This window comes from Nothobranchius furzeri, chromosome 16, assembly GCF_043380555.1.
Source record: "Nothobranchius furzeri strain GRZ-AD chromosome 16, NfurGRZ-RIMD1, whole genome shotgun sequence".
In the NCBI taxonomy this organism is placed as follows: Eukaryota; Metazoa; Chordata; class Actinopteri; order Cyprinodontiformes; family Nothobranchiidae; genus Nothobranchius; species Nothobranchius furzeri.
The window spans coordinates 53104659-53124074 of NC_091756.1; the positions used below are offsets into that span (position 1 = coordinate 53104659).

General features: G+C 40.1%; 2 protein-coding genes across 7 annotated transcripts in view; both read left to right on the forward strand.

The window, feature by feature from the left end:
- The first annotated feature begins 4987 nt into the window (after window positions 1-4987).
- Window positions 4988-12302, forward strand: chmp6b (charged multivesicular body protein 6b). The gene is made up of 8 exons (XM_015962142.3): window positions 4988-5271; window positions 5635-5744; window positions 6494-6581; window positions 6683-6769; window positions 6844-6909; window positions 7016-7096; window positions 7194-7266; window positions 11559-12302. Exons 1-8 carry the CDS (start codon window positions 5209-5211, stop codon window positions 11612-11614), a joined length of 624 nt encoding a protein of 207 aa, XP_015817628.3. The 5' UTR covers window positions 4988-5208; the 3' UTR covers window positions 11615-12302.
- Window positions 12303-12841: 539 nt separating this feature from the next.
- Window positions 12842-19416, forward strand: part of baiap2b (BAR/IMD domain containing adaptor protein 2b) — a 77377-nt gene continuing 70802 nt past the window's right edge. For all 6 annotated transcript variants that reach the window (XM_054749464.2, XM_054749469.2, XM_054749472.2 and 3 more), the window contains exon 1: window positions 12842-13730. In XM_054749464.2, coding sequence (XP_054605439.1) covers window positions 13647-13730 — 84 coding nt within the window. In that variant the 5' untranslated portion in view covers window positions 12842-13646. The remainder of the gene's footprint in view (window positions 13731-19416) is intronic.

The window sequence follows — 19416 nt, forward strand, 5'->3', positions numbered from 1 at the left end:
GGTCTCAGGAAGATAATTGGAGTGATATATTTGTAGCGTCATGAATGGCCTCTAATTTGTGACAAAGGTCACATTTTCCCAGCTGGGTCGAACTGTAACTTTGCCCACAGATTAACCCGCCAGGACCCATGATGTCTGCTGAATATCATCTTTATCTGCTGCTGTCCCGTCCCAAGATGAAAGACACTTCAAGATTTCACAATAATAATTTTAAATAATTTTAATAAACTCTTGACTTTATTACTGTTATTACAATCATCATCATAATCATCTTGTTTCAGTATAAATTTATTTTAATTACTGAAATGACTTATTATGCTTTGGGTTACAATAATAATCAAGTAATCACTTCCAGGTCACTGAACTGTCACTCAAGAGAAACCACTGTCCTATGGGAGAGGACTTCTCAGAAGTCCCGCCCACCCGAAAGGGTTGTGTCAGAATTGCAACCAAAAACTCAGGGATTGCAAAGGAGAAAGCCAGACAGTGTAAGTGCAAATCTGGTAGTGAGAGCAAAGCTGTGAGCAGCGAGAACAAAACTAAGGAAATTGATAACAAAAACACACAGAGGCAAACAGAAAAAGGAAACATACTTTGTTACTCATTTTAAGAAGTTGATTCAGATAGTAAGTTTTACTTTTGAAACATGTTTTTTTTCCTTTAGTCAATATTTTTGTTCTGTCAATTTCTTAATTTTTGTTTGACCGTCAAAGTGTTTTTCTTGATCATTTTAAGAATCTGATTCAGATCGTAAGTTTTTCTTTTGAAACCAATGTTTTTTCTCTCAATGTCTTAAAATTTGTTTGCTCTCCAAAGTGTTTTTCTTGATCCTATTGGCACAAATCTAATCCCATAGTTGTGATCTACAGTGTCAAAACCTGCAGAAAGATCTAACAACACTAAGACTGTGAATTCCCCGTTGTCTCCAGCCATCATGATGTCACTGGAAACTTTAAGCAAAGCTGTTTCTGTTGAATTCTTTTTACGAAAACCAGATTGAAATTTGACAAAACTGTTGTGTAGTTCCAGAAAACTAATCAGCTGATCTGACACAATTTTTCTCAATATTTTAGAGTTAATGGGTCATTTAGAAATGGGTCTGTGAGTTTTAGGCTGAGATGAGTCCAAACTGGGTTTTTTAAGGATAGGTTCAAAAGAAAACAGATGGTCCAGAGCCAGATTGTAGGGATAAATTAATAAAATCTACAATGCATGGGCCAATTTGATCAAACATCTTAAGGAGCAACATGGTTGGAAGAATATCAATAGGGCATGAAGTTGGGTTCACACACATGTCATGGAAATTTACAACAGTAAAGAAGGACCATGATTACGAGGAAGGTGGTTGGATAAGAATAGGAAGTGGATGGAGGTGAAAAACTTGCCCTGATATTTTTGATTTTATTCACAAAGAATCAAGTTGTTGCAGTCAGTTCTTCAGAAAACGTACCTAAGAGGGGTGTGACGTAAAACAATCTGATTAATGATGTCAAACAAAACTTGAATATGCATTGATCCTTTCAAACAAATACATAAACAAATGTATTTGTATAGCACATTTTCACAGCAAGGTTGACAAATGTGCTTCACAAACAAAAGAAGTAGGTTAAAACAGGCAAAAGTGTAAAATTCAATAAAAACTAGAAATGGGAAAAAAAAACAGTTTAATAACCAACTCATAATCAACTCGTCTTCAGTTATTTTATGTTCGCCAAACCAATGCTGGTCTCCACTGGGTCAGTGAAATAGAAAGACAAAAGTTAAATCTCTTTTCTGCCTCTGTTCATGGCCTAAACCCTAACAGTACACACCTGGCCTGGCTGGCCACAAAGCACTTAATCAATCTTGAATCATAAATCAATCCACAGAGTGAAAGCTCACTCGGGCACAAGAATATTGTTGGACTAAACTCACCTTGTTTTCCTTCTGTTTCATAGATTGTAAAATGCAGTCTGAACGCACTGAATACTTTCAGTTTCATTCTCTCCACCTTCTAAACAGAGCTCCATCCCCTTTCTGTCATGGTCTGCGTCTGCCCCTTCCTTCATGTGCCTCCTGGTGTTTCTCCATCCTCTCTAGGTGCTCCTTTTGTGTCTTCTAGCGCCCTCATGTGTCATGTCTGTGTCTTCCTCATGTGTCTCCTGGTGTTCCCCATTTGCCCTTTAGGTTTCCCCCCTCAGACATCCCTCTCCCAGGTCCTGTGCTCTCTTGGCCCCCTCTTAGCCACGCCCCTGTAGTTTCTTTCTATAGTGTTTTCCTTTATTGTCAGCTTCCCCTTAGTATATTAGTCATGGTTCATGCTTTCTGGTCTTTTGTTTTTCTCTTAGGTCATTTTCCTTTGTTACAGCCTTTCATTATTTAGTGTGTTTTTTCCCACCAGTGTTTTCTTCCTCCTCCCTGATTTAGTAATTGTGTTCACCTGGTCCCTCTCCCCACACACCTGCAATTCATCTCCCTCTCATCTTCCCAGTCTATATAAGCCCTGTCTTCTCTCTGTGTGGTTGTCGGTCCATTGTATGTTTGTCAGCGTTGTTTCGTGCTCTAGTTGAGCTTTTGTCTCAAGGTTTTGGTGCTCTCAGTGAGCTTTTGTTTTTGTTACCAGGGTTTTTGCATTTTTGGACTTTTGGCTTGCTGCCTTTGGATTTATTTTTGTTCGTCCTGCAAAATAAAGCATATTTACTTTATCATCTCCAGCCTCGTGTCATCCTGTGTTTCTGCATATTTGGGTCCTAAACATCCTCAACATGACACTTTCTTTACAGTAAGTGTAGCAAAAAAAAAATTCTCTCTCTCTCTCGCGCTCTCTCGCTCTCTCTCTCTCTCTCTCGCGCTCTATCGCGCTCTCGCTCTCTCTCTCTCTCTCTCTCTCTCGCTCGCTCGCGCTCTCTCTCTCTCTCTCTCTGAGAGACTCGGGACAATGTTTTTCTTCTGCATGTAAATATAATGAATCATCAATCAGGTATTGGGTTGATTGTAAATCTTCTATAAATTTGACACTCAAATGTTTTTTTAGCCTACGCTCTGACTCCTTCAGTCATCATTGCCAGCAGCAGCTCTGGGCCAGTCTACTTCCAGGATGGATCAAAACCCACCTATCATACAAAACCCTATATAGATATGGGGTGAGTATGTTGTAAAAGCAGAAAGAATGATGGAGAGGAAAAGGATAGAGTTAAAAATATATGGGGGTGAATAAGCAACATTTATCAGACAATCAAATCATAACTTCACAAAACTAGCATTCTCCCATCATGAAATTCATCCTGTGTAGAGCAGTGGAATCGCTACACAGAGCATCCACTTTACTCCCCTCGAGTAACGTCTGAGCCTGAGTGCCTAAAGCACAGCAGCAACCTTCTCAGAGTTCAGGGAGTTTTCCAATTGCCCCCAAAAGCTCCATAATGTTCTGATATACTAGATAACTGCCTGCTCCAATTTGCAGAAATCTGGCAATCAAAAATAAAAAAATCCATGTCTTCAGCATCTTCCATGGAAAGAAAAGAAACATAATATTCCACTTCTTCCAGAAATCCAATATGTATCCAACCGGGTGCGTTCCATCTGACATATGGGAGCTCCCATCTTTGCTTGGAATGTTGGAAAAAATAAAATCAATTGCTTTCAATCAATCAATCAATCAATCAAAGCTTTATTTATAAAGCGCCTTCCACAACCCTGTCAGGAAGCCCAAGGCGCTGAACATGAACATTTCATTGACCAGCTCATGAAATCCAGCACCTAGACGACTGCAACTCTGTCTTATTTGGTGTAGGTCAGGTACAGTAGCTCACCTGCAGCTTGTTCAGAATGAGGCACCGAGGTTCTTAGAGGGTGTGGCAAGATGGAGAAAATGAGGGCCCGGATGGGATTCGATCCCCAGACTCCCGGGTGAGAGTCACACGTGCTAACCAGTCCAAGTAGCCAGGAAACGTGATCAATTGGGATACAGTGACAGGATGCTCATGTGACAGCGTGAGCGTCCTGTCACTGTATCCCGACTGATCATGCGCCCTGGTTACTTGACCAAGGGGATGTCCCTTTGGCTGGCTGCTTAGCACGTGTGACTCGTCATCCCAGAGTCTGGGGATCAAATCCCGTCCAGGCCCTCGTTTCTCCACCTTGCCACACTCACCCTGTCACAAAGGCAAGAGAAAAACAGAACATGTGACACCAAGTTTTGGCTGCTCTGCATTGGCTACCTGTCAATTTTAGAATTTTTTTTAAACTTCTTCCAATGGTGTTAATGGGTTGGCCCTGGCCTATTTGACTGAGTTGTTGCAGTCATATGTTCTTGCACGGGCGTTTCGCTCCGAGAACCAATTGCTGCTTTTGTCTCCCAGAGTTCGGCTGAAAACGAAGCAAAACTTACGGCCCATGTTTACTTCCATTGTCAATTAATGGGTGAACTCTAAGCCCTCCTCTTAGATTTCACCTTTCTAGAACGTACGATGCAGTTTTAAATCTCATTCCTAAGCAGTTTCAGTCTAGAACATCACCTTCCTGCATCTAATCAACATGACTCTCAATAGAGGCTAACAACTCATCAGGGGATGGAGAGACGGGGTACCCAGAGTAGTTTCTGCTTGTTAAATCACAGCAGAAAGCTACAGCTTATAAACTTGACTCTCCCATATTCCAGTTAGAATTGACAAAGCTCCTAGGACGAGAAGCGAAACGTCTTCAAGAAACCAAAGAAGTCCAGTTGCCTTCATTTGAACCCTTTTGGATAACTTTAAAGTAACTGCAGCTTATTCAGAATGCTGCTGCTAGACAAAGTTTATAAATAACTCAGTGGCATGGGGCCAAAGTGCATGTTGGATCTCCTTCCAGTACATACACCCAGCAGGTCTCTGAGATCCTCGGGAAACATCAGCTGGTAGAACCCTGGGTCAGAACCAAACAGGGTGAAGCTGCTAAATAGGAACAAAATAGGTCACAGTACTAAAGAAATCAAGAATAAAAAAAAATAATAATGAAAAAGAAAATAATAATAACTTCAGATTGCAATTAAAAGCTTGGTGCTGCTGTTTCCTCGTTTGACCACTAGAGGGCAGTAAACACTTCCTGGTGTGGGTGTGGACGCTGATGACTACACAAAAATGGAGGAGAAGCAAGCCAACCCTGCCTGTAGAAAGTAGTTTCAAATCGAAACCGTTTTACATCGAGTCCTTCTATGGTCGCTGGTCCTAGTTGATATGCTGTGTCAGGATGGGAAATCTGTTTGGAAAAAAGAAACAGTCCCGAGTGACGGAACAAGATAAAGCCGTTTTGGTAAGTGACAGCGAGCTAATCGTTAGCAGGCCAACTACTGTAAACATGGGTGCCGGTGTTCTGGGAATCGCATTGAGAAATGAGTTATTTATAAAACTGACAATTCCCTAACAATGGGTACAGATTTAATCAACCTGTCGTCACTTTCACTGAGCCTCGCATTAATTTGGCGTTATAATATCGGGAACATACCCTAACACTTGTGTAAATATAGCTTTGCAAATTTGTCTTGGCTTGGTGTAAAATCGGTAAAGTAAAAAATAACTTCGACACTGCCTGGGTGTCCGCTGACAGATACTGTGTTTAAACTATGTGAGGTTTCCAACACTTGAAGCAGGACTCCAGTTTGTTTCTGTTTCACAGCAACTGAAGCAGCAGAGAGACAAGCTGAGACAGTATCAGAAGAAAATCAACCTGCAGCTGGAGAAGGAGCGATCTTTAGCCAAACAACTGCTGAAAGATGGCAAGAAAGAGTGAGTGGAAGAAAATGTCAGCAACACAAACGGTTTACATAAATGGCTCTGACTGGATAAGGACCTGTCAGTCATAAACATGTCATTTTAAGTGGCCATATTTGGTTTTGATTGCAGAGACAGCTCACAGAATGGTTGATGAACATGTTTACATTAAATTTTTGTTTTCACATTTCAAAAGTGAAATTTTTGATCTGCATTCTGGTCAGAATGATGTTTGTCTCACAGAAATGATGGAAGTGTAAGTTCACCTGAACGTCTGCAGTAATGGGTGATAATAATAATAATATTCATGGATGCTGCCTTTAAACTCAGCAGTGATGGCTTGAGGGATCATCTTTCTCTGTGTTACTAAGATCAATCAGACAGTTTGCTATTTCACCTGCAACCTTGGAGGTGTTTCTAATTCTGATCACTGCTGAGCACATCTGGAATATTCCTACAGGTTTTTTTTTAGCTTGGATCATATTTTATTTTAAGTTTCATATGTTTAAGTCTAAACTAAATACCAGTTCAGTTTCCTCCTGGTTTTTGTGTGATAAATGTCAGCAGCTGAATTCTAAGAACTTATCAATAATCTTTATTTTTGTTGAAACATTTATGAGTATTAAACACTTGCAGCGAGCTTTATTGTGTAGAAAAACTTACATTGTGTCTCAAAAGCAACCCTCACATGGAAACAGTGATTCTCATTATCACAGAGTCTTTACATGAACTGACTTTTTTTTTCTTACTATTACACCAAACAGGAAAGCACTCCTCTTGCTGAAGAAGAAGCGGTACCAGGACCAGCTCCTGGATAAGACGGAGAACCAGATAAGCAACCTGGAGCGGATGGTGAGCGGCCGGCGGGGCTTTGGTGTAGTCTCAGCGAGGCAGCATTGCAGCTCAGGCTGAAGCCAGAACAACATGAATTCTTCTTCTTCTGCTGGTTTCAGGTTCAGGATCTGGAGTTTGCTCAGATCGAGAGGAAAGTTATTGACGGGTTAAAAATTGGAAACGAATGTCTAAAGAAGATGCACGAGGTGAGCAGTCTTAAGTGTTGGATGGTCCTCCGCTGTGGCTCCGAGGTGTGATGGGATGTGGTTTCTCCCAACAGGTGATGTCTATTGAAGAGGTGGAGCGGATCATGGATGAAACCCAGGACTCCATTGAGTACCAGCGGGTAATGCTCTTGAATTAGATGATGATGTCACCTGGAGACCTACAGGTTTATTTTCTTTCATCTGAGCACGATTTCTTGTAAAGTACATTTTTTTCTCTTGATGCAGCAAATCGATGAGATGCTTGCTGGCTCGCTGTCACAAGAGGACGAGGATGCTGTTCTGGCTGAGCTGGATGCCATCACTCAGGTTAGTCTGGGTCAAACACACACACACACACACACACATGACATGACACCAAGATAAAGCTGTGGTCTTCATGCTGGTTCTGATCTGGTTCTCTCAGAGAGACGTTGAGCTTCCCGAAGTTCCATCAGAGCCGCTGCCAGAAGTCCCAGAGGCTGCAGAGAAGAAACCAGGTACGTTGTCTCGCCTCAAAATCTCACCATAGAAGCAACCTGACAGGTAGACCAACACCTGGGCCGATGTAGTCAGACAGATCCGTTTGTCGCATCATCATCATCATCAAAATACATTTGAAGCTTCAGAGAAAATCTGTTCATTGTAAAGCTCTACGTTACATGTTTTTCCGTGTGAATCTCTCTCAGTGTTCTCCCTGGGGAATCTCGCGTAGCGCCACGCCTGAGCCCATGTAGGGTGACTCTAGCAGACCTGCCAACCTGTACACATTTTGCGTAGCAAGTACGCAATTTGGCATCTAATTACGCTGGTACGACTCGCCCCTCTAAACTACACAAAAAGCTGCAGACACGTGAGTTCTGTAGCAAATGCGCACGTGTGGTTCTCGTGTCTACAATACGACTCAGCAGCGTGGTGAAGAAGTTTAAGCCAGTCATCATAGAAAAGCAGAGAAAAACATTTCTGCCTAACCTATAGCGTAACCCCCCCCCCCCCCCCCCTCCTCCCTGCTCCATCTTACGTCCTGCCCGCTGCCTCTCTCTCCATTCTCCGGTTCCCACTCGCTGGTGTTTAAAAAGATAAAATCTGTGTGTGTGTGTATGTGTGTCAGCGGATCGGACCAGCCTAGTCGTTGCACCCATGGGGGATGTAAATGTTTTAGCACCCACACTTTTCCTAATGAGGAGGATAAAAACACCCACGCTTTACCGCAGTTTAGTTAAAATACTTTACAATCAGTCGGCTTCCTCCATGTTTCTCGCTGTGTTTGCCCACTCTCCCTCCCTCTCCTGCTGCTAATTAAAACTCGCACCGACGTTACATCAGTGTTCTGCTCGGTTCTGTTGTTAAAATCCATTTCTCCTATCACTCCGCGGCTTGCAAGCTGCAAAAACGCACGTGCTCACTACAAGCTCGCTCCCGCGATGCGCCCCGCTCACACACAACAGAACTGTAGCCACCGTGTGTTAAAACGTCCGGTTTTTGCAAATCAACATTGGAAACTGGAGCTAACTGTTGAAGTTATGTGTACCGACCCTGTTTATGGGTCACCTCAGAGGTGGCTTGTTGATGTTTTAATTCTTTAATGAGAACAAGAGATTAAATTATTGCAAAAAGCCAAAAAGAACCATTAGAATCGACTCGGCTCAAAACTACAACACCTGGACTCTTCAGACCTGGACCAGATTATTCTACAAGAACAGCAAAATCCATGAATGAGTTGGTAAAATGTGAAACCTTTAGTAGTGTTACGACCGCAACCTGGTCTAGGATCCAGGGAGGTCTAACACAGAAACGTGAGAATAAAAAGAAAATGATCTGACACCAAGTCAAAGGAGAAGTTTTATTAACAAAAAGCGTCCCTAAGGGAGAAAACCTGGTTAATAAACGAAGGGGAGTTCAACTTAGGCTGCAGAGAACAAAAGATGAGGACTTAAGTAACTTAGAGCAATAAAATGAGAACTAAAACTCACTGGTTCCAAAAATGGGACCAGGAACAACAGAAGCTTACCAAAAAGTCCACTGGGGAACCAACTCACCCACAGCTCTGTTAAGAGCAAGAGGAAAACGAATAGGTTTTCCCAAGCAGGTGGAAATCAACCATCTGGGGGCAACTATGCGTTCCCAAAAGTTCTCAAACACAAGTCTCTCTTTAATCCTCTCCTCTCCAGTCCTCTCAATCCGTCCTTCTCCGTCCTCTCCGTGTCTCAATCTCTCTCTGTCTCAATCCGTCTCTCCGGGGCAGCGTTGATTTTATCCGCCCCAGCCGGGAGATTACTGATGGGCATCAGCTGCGCGAGTGTGGCCGGGCGCTCTCCGTGGTGCTGACCATGGCGCTGTAACGGAGCGGAGTAGAAGCCGGGCGCTGGGGAACTCGGGGATCGTAACAAGTAGATTAGTGAAAGTCCAAGGAAGGCAACTTTCTTCAATGATGTTTTGTGAGTTTGGTTATGATGCTAGCAGCAGAGTTTATATTGGTCACCCATGCAATAAAACATTTTATAATTAGAGCAGATTAAAGATGCAGGAAGTGGAAAAATTAGTTGGAATTAACCATTCTACATTAGAAACTAGAAAGGGAACCAATTCAGCTTTGTACAAAACAAACAACAATAAATGGCTAAAATAAAACGGGAAGAATTTTTTGCCAAATTAAAGAGAAACAATTCTAATTAAAAAATTGTGGCCATGCTTGCAACCCTCTAAACTACCTCACTATATGCGTTTTGCTTAATCTGCAATTACGATGTGGACGTAAGCCACCAGGGAGCGGCAGGAAATGTAAAAGTTAGCCCTAGAGGTGTGTGCATAATGTGCTTTAAGCCAATTTAATATTACATTCCTGAAAACAGAACCACCTGTTGCAATATACAAAATAAATTATTACCAATAAATACATATTAAAACATTTTTTTGAATTATTTTTGATTAATTAGGTATTGAAATAATTCAATGTTACTTGAGGCTATCAGCTTGTATAAGCACACATATTATATAAGGTAAGCAACTGCAACTTTTGACTTTTACTGTTTAATATTAAAATAAATGATTCTTTGGTCTATTCAAGAAGATGTTTCCAGCCGGTGAACGGGGACCTTACAGCTTGGAAAGCTGCAGAGTTGCAAGTCTGCCAAAAATAAAAAATAAATAAATAAATAAATGTTGCGCATGTGATGCTCTAATAATTTTGACAAGGTTGGCAGGTCTGCTCTAGTTAGAGCTAGGATAGAAGTTTTAGTCCTCAGCAGTGATGGGAATAATGGTGTTACTATCAAAAGTTAGTTTTTTCAGTAACAAGTAATCTAATTAGTTACTGTCTTCTTTTGTCACAACACCGTTTCAGTTACTGATAAGAAAATACGTGCATTACTCTATAATTCAGGTGTGTTGAAGCTGTCATCAACCTATCAGGAGCTACAGAAGTGGATTTTTTCTTATCCAAGCGCGTCACGGCCAGTGAGAAACGAGGAAGACGTGAGGAATAATTGCGGCTTCAGACCCGGAGACCCGCAGATTCGCTGCTGCAGACACGAATCTGATCTGCGGGTCTGCAGTCGTACTCTTCTTGGTGTGACAGCGGAGCTTCAGGGTCCGCCCATCTGTTCACCGCTCACGTCTGTTCAATCATTCCTTGTTCCAATCTGCTGTCTTCCTAGATCACCCAACTGGAACCTGTTCCTGATCCTTTCTTTAGTCCTGCTGTAACACGGACTGTATCGGTCTCAAACGTCATGGGCACTAAGGCGTTACAGCTACCTGTGTGTCTTCACCACACACTTTCAGCTCTTCTGTGTTTGGGTCCGACCCAAGTCAGTAAATCCAAGCCCTCCATCAGATCCGTGCCTGTTCTAGTGTCTTTTTGAGGACATTATTCATAGATGTGCTGTTAGATTATGAAAAGTAGAAATGCTAATAAAAACACATAATTATGCTAAACTGGAAATGTTAGAATACTGTGCAAAACTACAAGAGACAGTTTAAAGACTCGGGAACCCTTCACAGGTGTTTTCTATTTGCAAATATAAATTTTATTTTATTGGGGTCGTGTTAAATATCACAGCGACGTTTGAATAGTTTAGATACGTGTCATCTGTCCTGTTTGTAGTATTATAGCAAATATATGGTAAATAAGTCAGTTTAATTAAGGAAGGGTTCCTGTTCTTCTTTCATATTTTTGTGAAAAAAGTTACAAAATAGTTATTTTTCTTAGTAATTAGTTACTTTTATAATCTTGTTACTCAGTAACTGACTGAGTTACTTTTTTGACAAAGTAATTAGTAACTATAATTGAGTTACTTTTTTGACAAAGTAATTAGTAACTATAACTGATTACTTTTTTGACAAAGTAATTAGTAACTATAACTGAGTTACTTTTTTGACAAAGTAATTAGTAACTATAACTGAGTTACTTTTTTGACAAAGTAATTAGTAACTATAACTGATTACTTTTTAAAAGTAAAATTCCTTACAGTGGTGCTGAGAAGTTCTTCAGAATTCAGAGTCCTTTTATATTATGGGACAGCAGGAGCTCAGGAGGTAGAGTGGGTGTTCGGTCATCGGAAGGTTGCAGGTTTGATCCCGGCACCCACCAGAGAATGCTTCTGTTGTGTCCTTGGGCAAGACACTTAACCTTTCCTGCTGGTGGTCCGAGAGACCGGTGGCACCAGTGTTTGGCGGGCCTCGCCTCTGTCAGTGCTCCCCAGGGCAGCCGTGGCTGCATCGTGAACTCTGGGTGAGTCTCGTGTTTGTGTGAAACAGCAGAGTCTCATCTGAGTCTGTGAATCTTTTTCAGATTCAGAGAAGGAGCAGCCTAGGAAGAAGCCAGAGCGAGAGATGCTGTCTGTGTAGAAACCGAACTAAGCTCCTTCAGCTGAAGCCCATCAGAACCACACAGACTCTGTTCCCGACACCTCAGAGGTTGTTGAAGCTACAGCAGCTGCTAATAGAGCTTCCTTCATCACATCTGGTGGCTAGTAGGCTTCGTCTGCTGCAGGCCGACCCCAAAGGCAGGACCAGGTCACTGCAGGGCCCTTAAATCCTGGAAGACCTGTGAAATCAGATTAATGTGCCTAACTGAAGTTTCATTTGTGCTCAGTGTTTACCGTGAAATCATTTTATACTCTATCGGCTAATTCAAGATTTTGTATGCCGTTTGTGTTTTCTTAATTCTTTAAAGAAAATTTTTAATTTAACTTGAGTCCAACTCGAGCCTTTCTGCCAAAACACAAGCATTCATCTGTGTGCATCCATCACACTTTGGTTTTTATTTGTGAAGCTAAAGAAAGCGATTCATCTGTCCTGAAAGCACATCCAAGTTAGCAACACAGAGACAAGAGCTGTGTGGGAGAATATAAAAACCAATTTCTTAATCTGATTTAATCTGGATTTTGACTGCTATAGAATTATGCAGACTGTGTGAAAAACTGATTTTCTTGCCGTTTGTGTGAACTGACCCTTGATTAATCTTTAAAGCTTTTGGCTGCTTTGTGGTGAGTTATTTCACCCAGTCTGAAACTTTCTAAAACCTTCCAACATCCAGATCCGTTTCTGAGCCTCCACTCTCAACCCGACCCCTTCTGCAGCAGATTAACTAATCTCATTTGTGGATTAGCTCAGCGTCACTGAAGAAAGGGCTGAGTGTGTGTCCTCTGACACCGACAACAGTTCCTAATCTCCCCCAGCTTTGCAGAACCTGGATTTTACCCCACTGAGTATCATCAGCTGTAATTATGTCCCTGTGCAGGAGTGGCAGCCTGCTTCCACCAGGCTTAAAGCTTCTGTATCTCTGAAGATCAATGGAACTAATCTGTAAATCGTTTGAAGTCTGATGATTGTCGGCCTGCAGCACCAAACTCAGTTTCGTAGAGTTATTTTGGAAATTTCTGTACATCCTTTTTACAATAAAATGTTTTTTTATTGCTTTGTAGTAAAAGGCTGTAATTCAGTAGGTGAGCACTAGGTGGCAGTGAGCGACAACAAGAAATAAACTTAAGGCATCTTTGTCTTCGTGGCAGTTCAACGTCTTAATTTCTAATAGGTTCTTAATATTAATAAAATCAGTTAATAGGTGAGACAAATCTGTTTATGTGGGTGTTTGGATAATGCGCTGCACCTGTTTTCAGAAGGATTATTATGAGACTAAAGAGGAAAAAATAACCTTCCAAAAGTAAAAAAAACACATTTACCCATCAAAACATCCTTTTCTAACCCTATTTATTAAATTTACTTAACTACTGAGGAGCAAGTTCATATTTGGTCAAACGTTAGGTTATAAAAATTCTAATTTACCAGCTGGAATTCTTATATTTGCTCAAAGGTGGCTTGAAAGGAATTGGTGAGGAGTTTTAATGCCCCATTTCTACAGTACAGGTTTAATTGTAGGTGACCTAACACCAAACTGGTGAATGTGTGAAGGTTAGAGGTGGAACAAAATGACATACCTGCAAACTTCCCAACTATTCTGGGCATGAAGTGACAGTTGGACCAGTTGTTTCATCTCATGGTGACAGAAACTCTGTCATTATCTGGAAAATGACTTTAAATCACATCTTCACAAAGGAACATTAACCACTGTTTACAGAGTCAACTGTTAAAACTTATAATTTCTCTTATTTATTAACACATTCAGCTGCTAGACAAAAAAAAATCACAACAAAAGGAACAAACTCAAACTGCTGTGTAACCTTTAACCTTTATTTGAACAAAACCTGAAGCTGTCTTCTGTTTGTTGGTTCCTTCCATCCCCTTTGCTGTCGTCCTTGTTTTGAATGAGCTGGAGCCGCTCCACCGCTGACTGCGGCTGCGCTCTACAAGCCTTTACGATTCTGTGTGGGAGTGGGCGGCTCACACACTGAAACCTGAATGTCAGATCGCCACGCTGATGAATCACAGACGAGGATCAAAAGCAGAAAGCGCTGGAGAGGAGGAGGCGGAGGCTGAAGATGAAGGCCAAATCAAACATCCCGTGAGTTGTGTGGCCCTGGCACCCCATGGTCCTGCCTACCTGATTACACTCCCCCACTGTGTCTCAAACACACACGGAAACTTTAAAATTCAACTCTGTACAATCAGTATGGCTGTGAAGTCAAGATTAGAAACTGTTAATAAAAGCTATCGTCCAAGTAATCTGCCAAAATCTCACTTTTTGAAAGCTTAAAGATTTAATACGGTAAATGCGTAAAATGGGTCACTATATCCCAAAATATCAGTAACAGTAGCTGGTAATCAAAGGAAAGCACACGTATTAAATTGTGCATTTGTTTGCCAGACAAACTCTAGGCTGGTTTCAATAATGTAAATTCATCAGGATGGTGATGTTTATTTTCAACATGCTGCTTTGCTACTGATGAGGATCTAGTTTACTGATGGAATTCCTCCTTCAGCCCCTCTGATAGATTTCCAGAAGGATCTGAACTTTTTCTGACGTGTGGAGAGCCTGTTGGTTCCACGTGTTTTTAAAGTGGATCCAAACCATACCAAACCAAATCACACATTTTTATTTACACCCTTAAAAGCGAGCAGAGACATTCCAGGTCTTTTTTTTTAACTATTTGTTGAAGACCGGGTTTTGGACCTTCTGAACGGCAGACCACACTTTTTCCAAAGTCATTTTTTTGTCTGCAGCACTTTTAACCATCCAAAAACAACATTACACTATATTAAATAGACACTGGTCAAGCACTAGGACCAAGCCTGCTTCCCATTACATATTTTTACTTTAAAGATTCCCCGTCCTCATGCTGGTTGTGTCCTCCCCACTTCTAAAGTCAAAACTACGTCCATGGCTGCTGCTGTTGGGTTTGAGCTGTAGATGTATGAGTCCGTGTATACGAGGGGAGAGGACGAGGTTTCTGATGAGAAGATGGCAAACAATCTAAACAAGGATGTGGTAAAACAAAGAGATCATCTTCCAAAGTCTGGTCTGGGTAACTGGTCTCAGGCTGATGGAGTACCTTTCCAGCCCAGGATCTAGTCACCCTTCTTCCTACACGCTGAAGACCGAGCAGCATTAAAGTCTGGACAAAAAGCCGGAGGAACAGCTACTTTCCTGAGTCTGAGGCTTATGACCTCTGACCCCTGAACTGTCATCTGCTTTTTGTTTGCCACAATATACATTTAAATATTTTTTTATTAATTTGATATTTTTATTTAAATGTAATTTATTTATGTTATACTCATTAACATGTTTTATCTGAAACTGGGTCCTTTTCCTTTAGTTTGACTTCATTCCCATCATCAATATCTTAATTTATTTGTTTAGAACCAAACAGAAACATGGAGGTTTCTTCTGGCCAGGTGTCGGAGCTAATTGTTGGGATTAAATCCTCAGAGAAGACTGAACCAATAAGACCGCTGACAATGGGAATGCTGCTGTGCTCCAATCAACACCAAACATGTCTGATTTTCACAAACCGTCCTCTGGATTTGTCTGAATTGAGTCTGTTCCTATAAACCTTTAATTCACTTCATTAGTTGGACAACCAAAAGCCTTAAAATAAAATTTCATCCCTCTAAAGGAAAGCGTTGCCAGATAAAATAAAAAGGCCCGTGACCATCGTCTTTTATGCTGCAGCTCTTTGTGAAGAGTTTCCATTCAGAGAGCGTCAGATGGTGATGTTTGGAGATGCGTGGGATTCCCACCTCACCATAAATGGCTCTAAAGCCCAGGAAAATGTGGCTCCATCACACTCATACCAACCAGAGCCTACTCAGCAAACAACCACACAAATAGAGCGGGTAGTAGAGTGTGAGTAAGGCCAACTCAACATTTAAAAAAATGCAAACATTCACTCAGAGAGAAAGAGAGAGCAATTCAGCTGTGGGAACCATCGAGCATCCAATCTGCTGATTCATCTTTGCTAGTGACAGGCCTGACTGTAGGGTCCACTTTAGAGAAAGAATTGCTCATATACAGATATTAAAACACGATACTGTTCAGTTGGATTTGATGTCTGGATAATATAGTCCAGAGATGCTGTCAGGTTTTCTGAATGGCTGGAGCAGAGTGGGCTGAGACAGCAGAGCTGCTTTAAATTCTGCTTTAAATGTTGTGATGCGTTTGAGGGCTCTATGTAAACTTAGGACATAGCATTATCACACCTTCCACGTCTGGGTCTCTAATAAAAAAAAAAACAGAAAATACATCAAGAGGTGACATATCTAATAAAGTCACTATCAGAGACTTCCAATGGACTCAAAGGAGCAACGGTAAAGTGATTTTAATGTTTAAATACCATATGCTGCAGTAAAGTTCAAGCCGAGTTTAACATGTCGATTAAACTATTTTAAACGATAAAAAAGGTAAGGAAAGTATTATATATATATATATATATATATATATATATATATATATATATATATATATATATATATATATAAATTTCAATGGATAATTTATTATGTTATAGTATTTTCTCACAGTTTACTTTAAATGTGGTTATTTTGTCCACATTCCCGCATTTTTTTCTTTTCTTTTTTTATTTCATTCAAAATAAAAACAAATAAAACATATAAACAATAAGAAATACATAACAACAAATCAAATTTGAACGAAAAGGAGCAGAATGAAGAAAAACATCTTATAATTTCTGTCCCCTTTTTCAGAAGAAATAATCAATTTGTATACAATTTCCATTTGTCAGACACACATACAGATTCATTTAAAACTTTTTCCTCTTCTAAATTCGCACACACACACACACACACACACACACACACACACACACACACACTCACATAACTCACTAGTCTTTTCATAAAACATTCGGGACTTGAGCCCAAGTAGCCGGGCCTAACGCCGCCCCTGATCCTGAGTAAAACAGTGTTGTATCATCTGCAAATAGAATGGTACCGAGTGTCTTAGATACATTTACCAAGTCGTTAACAAACAAAATGAACAGTTTTTGTCCGAGGACCGACCCTTGTGGCACTCCACAATTAATTTCACATAGTTTTGATTTATGGTCCTTTATCTGACCAAACTGTTTCCTTTTTTCTAAATAAGTTTTAACCCACTGATGAGCCACACCTCTTATTCCATACTGACTTAATTTTCGAAGTAACCTTGAGTGATCAATGACGTCAAATGCTTTTTTCAAATCAATGAAAACACTAACAAAGTCATTTTTATTGTCAATTGCTGTTTATATTTTATCCGTTAATTCCATTATTGCCATTGCTGTGGAATGTTTAGTTCTAAACCCATATTGTTCATTGTATATATATATATATATATTTTTTTTTTGATGAATTTATCCAACCTTGATACAAATACTTTTTCCAATATTTTAGAAACTGTGGATGCAGTGACACCGGCCTGTAATTATTGAAACTATGTTTATCACCACTCTCATATAAAGGAATGACTTTCGCTGTTTTCATTGCGTCAGGAAAATTTCCAATAGAAAGTGATAGATTACAAATGTAAGTGAATGGTTCAATGACAGATTCCATGATGGTTTTAGCAGTTATCATGTCCAGGTCCTGATAATCGGATGATCGTTTGTTTCCACAGTTTTTTTTACAATGTTTCGTATTTCTTCTTTATCTACTTTGTCAAGGCCAATACTATTGACAGTACTAATCATTGTGGTCAATTTATCTTCTATTATTGGTTTGTTCTCCATCAAACTCCTACCTACATTTACAAAAAAATCATTAAACTCATCAGTGATTTCTTTATCATAAATATCTTTTTTGTCCTTGACAAAGGGATTTGGAATACTGGATTTTGTTTTCTCTCTATTAGTCACACTGTTTAGTATTCCCCAAGCAGCTTTTGTGTTATTTTTATTCTGATTCAATAGATTACCATAATAATCATTTTTTTGCTTCCTAATTATTGTTACCAATTTATTTTTATATTTTTTATATCTTTCTGCTTCCCTTGTTTGCAATTTTAACAAACTCCTATATACATTATTCTTTTTTGCACAAGCATTCTTAGTCATCCAAGGTTGATTTCCCCTTTTACTTGTAGATTTGATTAAATTGCAGTTATTATATGACTTCAACAGTGGAGAGGGATGTGTATGCAGCGTTGACATCACTGACGTATACCTCCTTCCAGTTTTGTTTATTAAGATCTTTGTTTAATGCCTCCATGGCTATAACTGATGTATCTCTTCTGTAGTGCATGGTGATGTTTTGTTTTATGGAATGTTTGTTTTTGAAGACTGCGAAAACAGGTAGGTAGTCACTAATATCCATCATTAATATCCCTGTTTTCCTGACATCATCGTTATTGTCACGTTGAGGGGATGGTTAGGACCCAAAATGCAGATCACCCAGATGACTAGAGGCAGGAGCTGATATAAAGTAAAAATCCTTTTACTGTAGGAAGAACAAAAATAAATCCAAAAAGGCAGCGAGCCAAAAATCCAAAAGTCCTGGAACTCACGACACTGAAAGCTCACTTAGAGCACCAAAACCTGAGACTTTGAACAAAAGCTCACCTAGAGCACAAAAGTCTGAGAATGGGACAAAAAGCTCACACAGAGCACCAAAACAACGCTGACAACAACAATGGACCGACAACCACACAGAGACAAGACAGGGCTTATATAGACTGGGAAGATGAGAGGGAGATGAATTGCAGGTGTGTGGGGAGAGGGACCAGGTGAACACAATTACTAAATCAGGGAGGAGGAAGAAAACACTGGTGGGAAAAAACACACTAAATCATGAAAGGCTGTAACAAAGGAAAATGACCTAAGAGAAAAACAAAAGACTAGAAGGCATGAACCATAACTAATATTCTAAGGGGAAGCTGACACTAAAGGAAAACACTACAGAGAAGAAAACTACAGGGGCGTGGCTAAGAGGGGGCCAAGAGAGCACAGGACCTGGGAGAGGGATGTCTGCGGAGGGAAACCTAGAGGGCTGAAGATCTAGGGGCAAATGGGGAACACCAGGAGACACATGAGGAAGACGCAGACATGACACATGAGGGCGCTAGAAGACACAAAAGGAGCACCTAGAGACGAATGGAGGACACAAGGAGACACATGAGGGGAGATGCAGACACAGACCATGACACTTATTGTTAGTGAATATATTATCAATGATTGTTGCAGTCCGAGATGTAATTCTAGTTGGCTTGTTTATCAAGGGAAATAAACCTACACTATACAGTGAATCTGCAAAATCCTTAGTTATCTGTCCAGCCTCATGTTCTAAACTAATATTAAAGTCCCCACATAGAAATAATGTTTTGTATTTAATGTGATCAACCAATTCAATATTTTTTTCATTAAATGTCCAAATACATGACCCTGGTGCTCTATAAACACAACTAATTAAAGTATTTTTAGCAGCTTCATTGCTGATTTTCTACCGTTACAATTTCCATAACATTATCTTCCATCATTGTCATTTCCTTAACTAGTTTACATTTTAGATCTGATTTAATGTACAGGGCAATCCCACCACCTCTTTTATTTTTTCTATTTACAAAATAAAGTTCATACCCTTCCATTTGTACTTCATCCATCATATCATCTTTGAGCCAAGTCTCTGTTATAGCAATCACACTACATTTTTTAATTTTTTTTATTTAAATAATCTTTGATAATTAATAACTTAGGAAATAAGCTTCTATTATTAATGTGGATAAGTGACATTGTGTCCTCAGTCATTCTCCCACAGTTCAA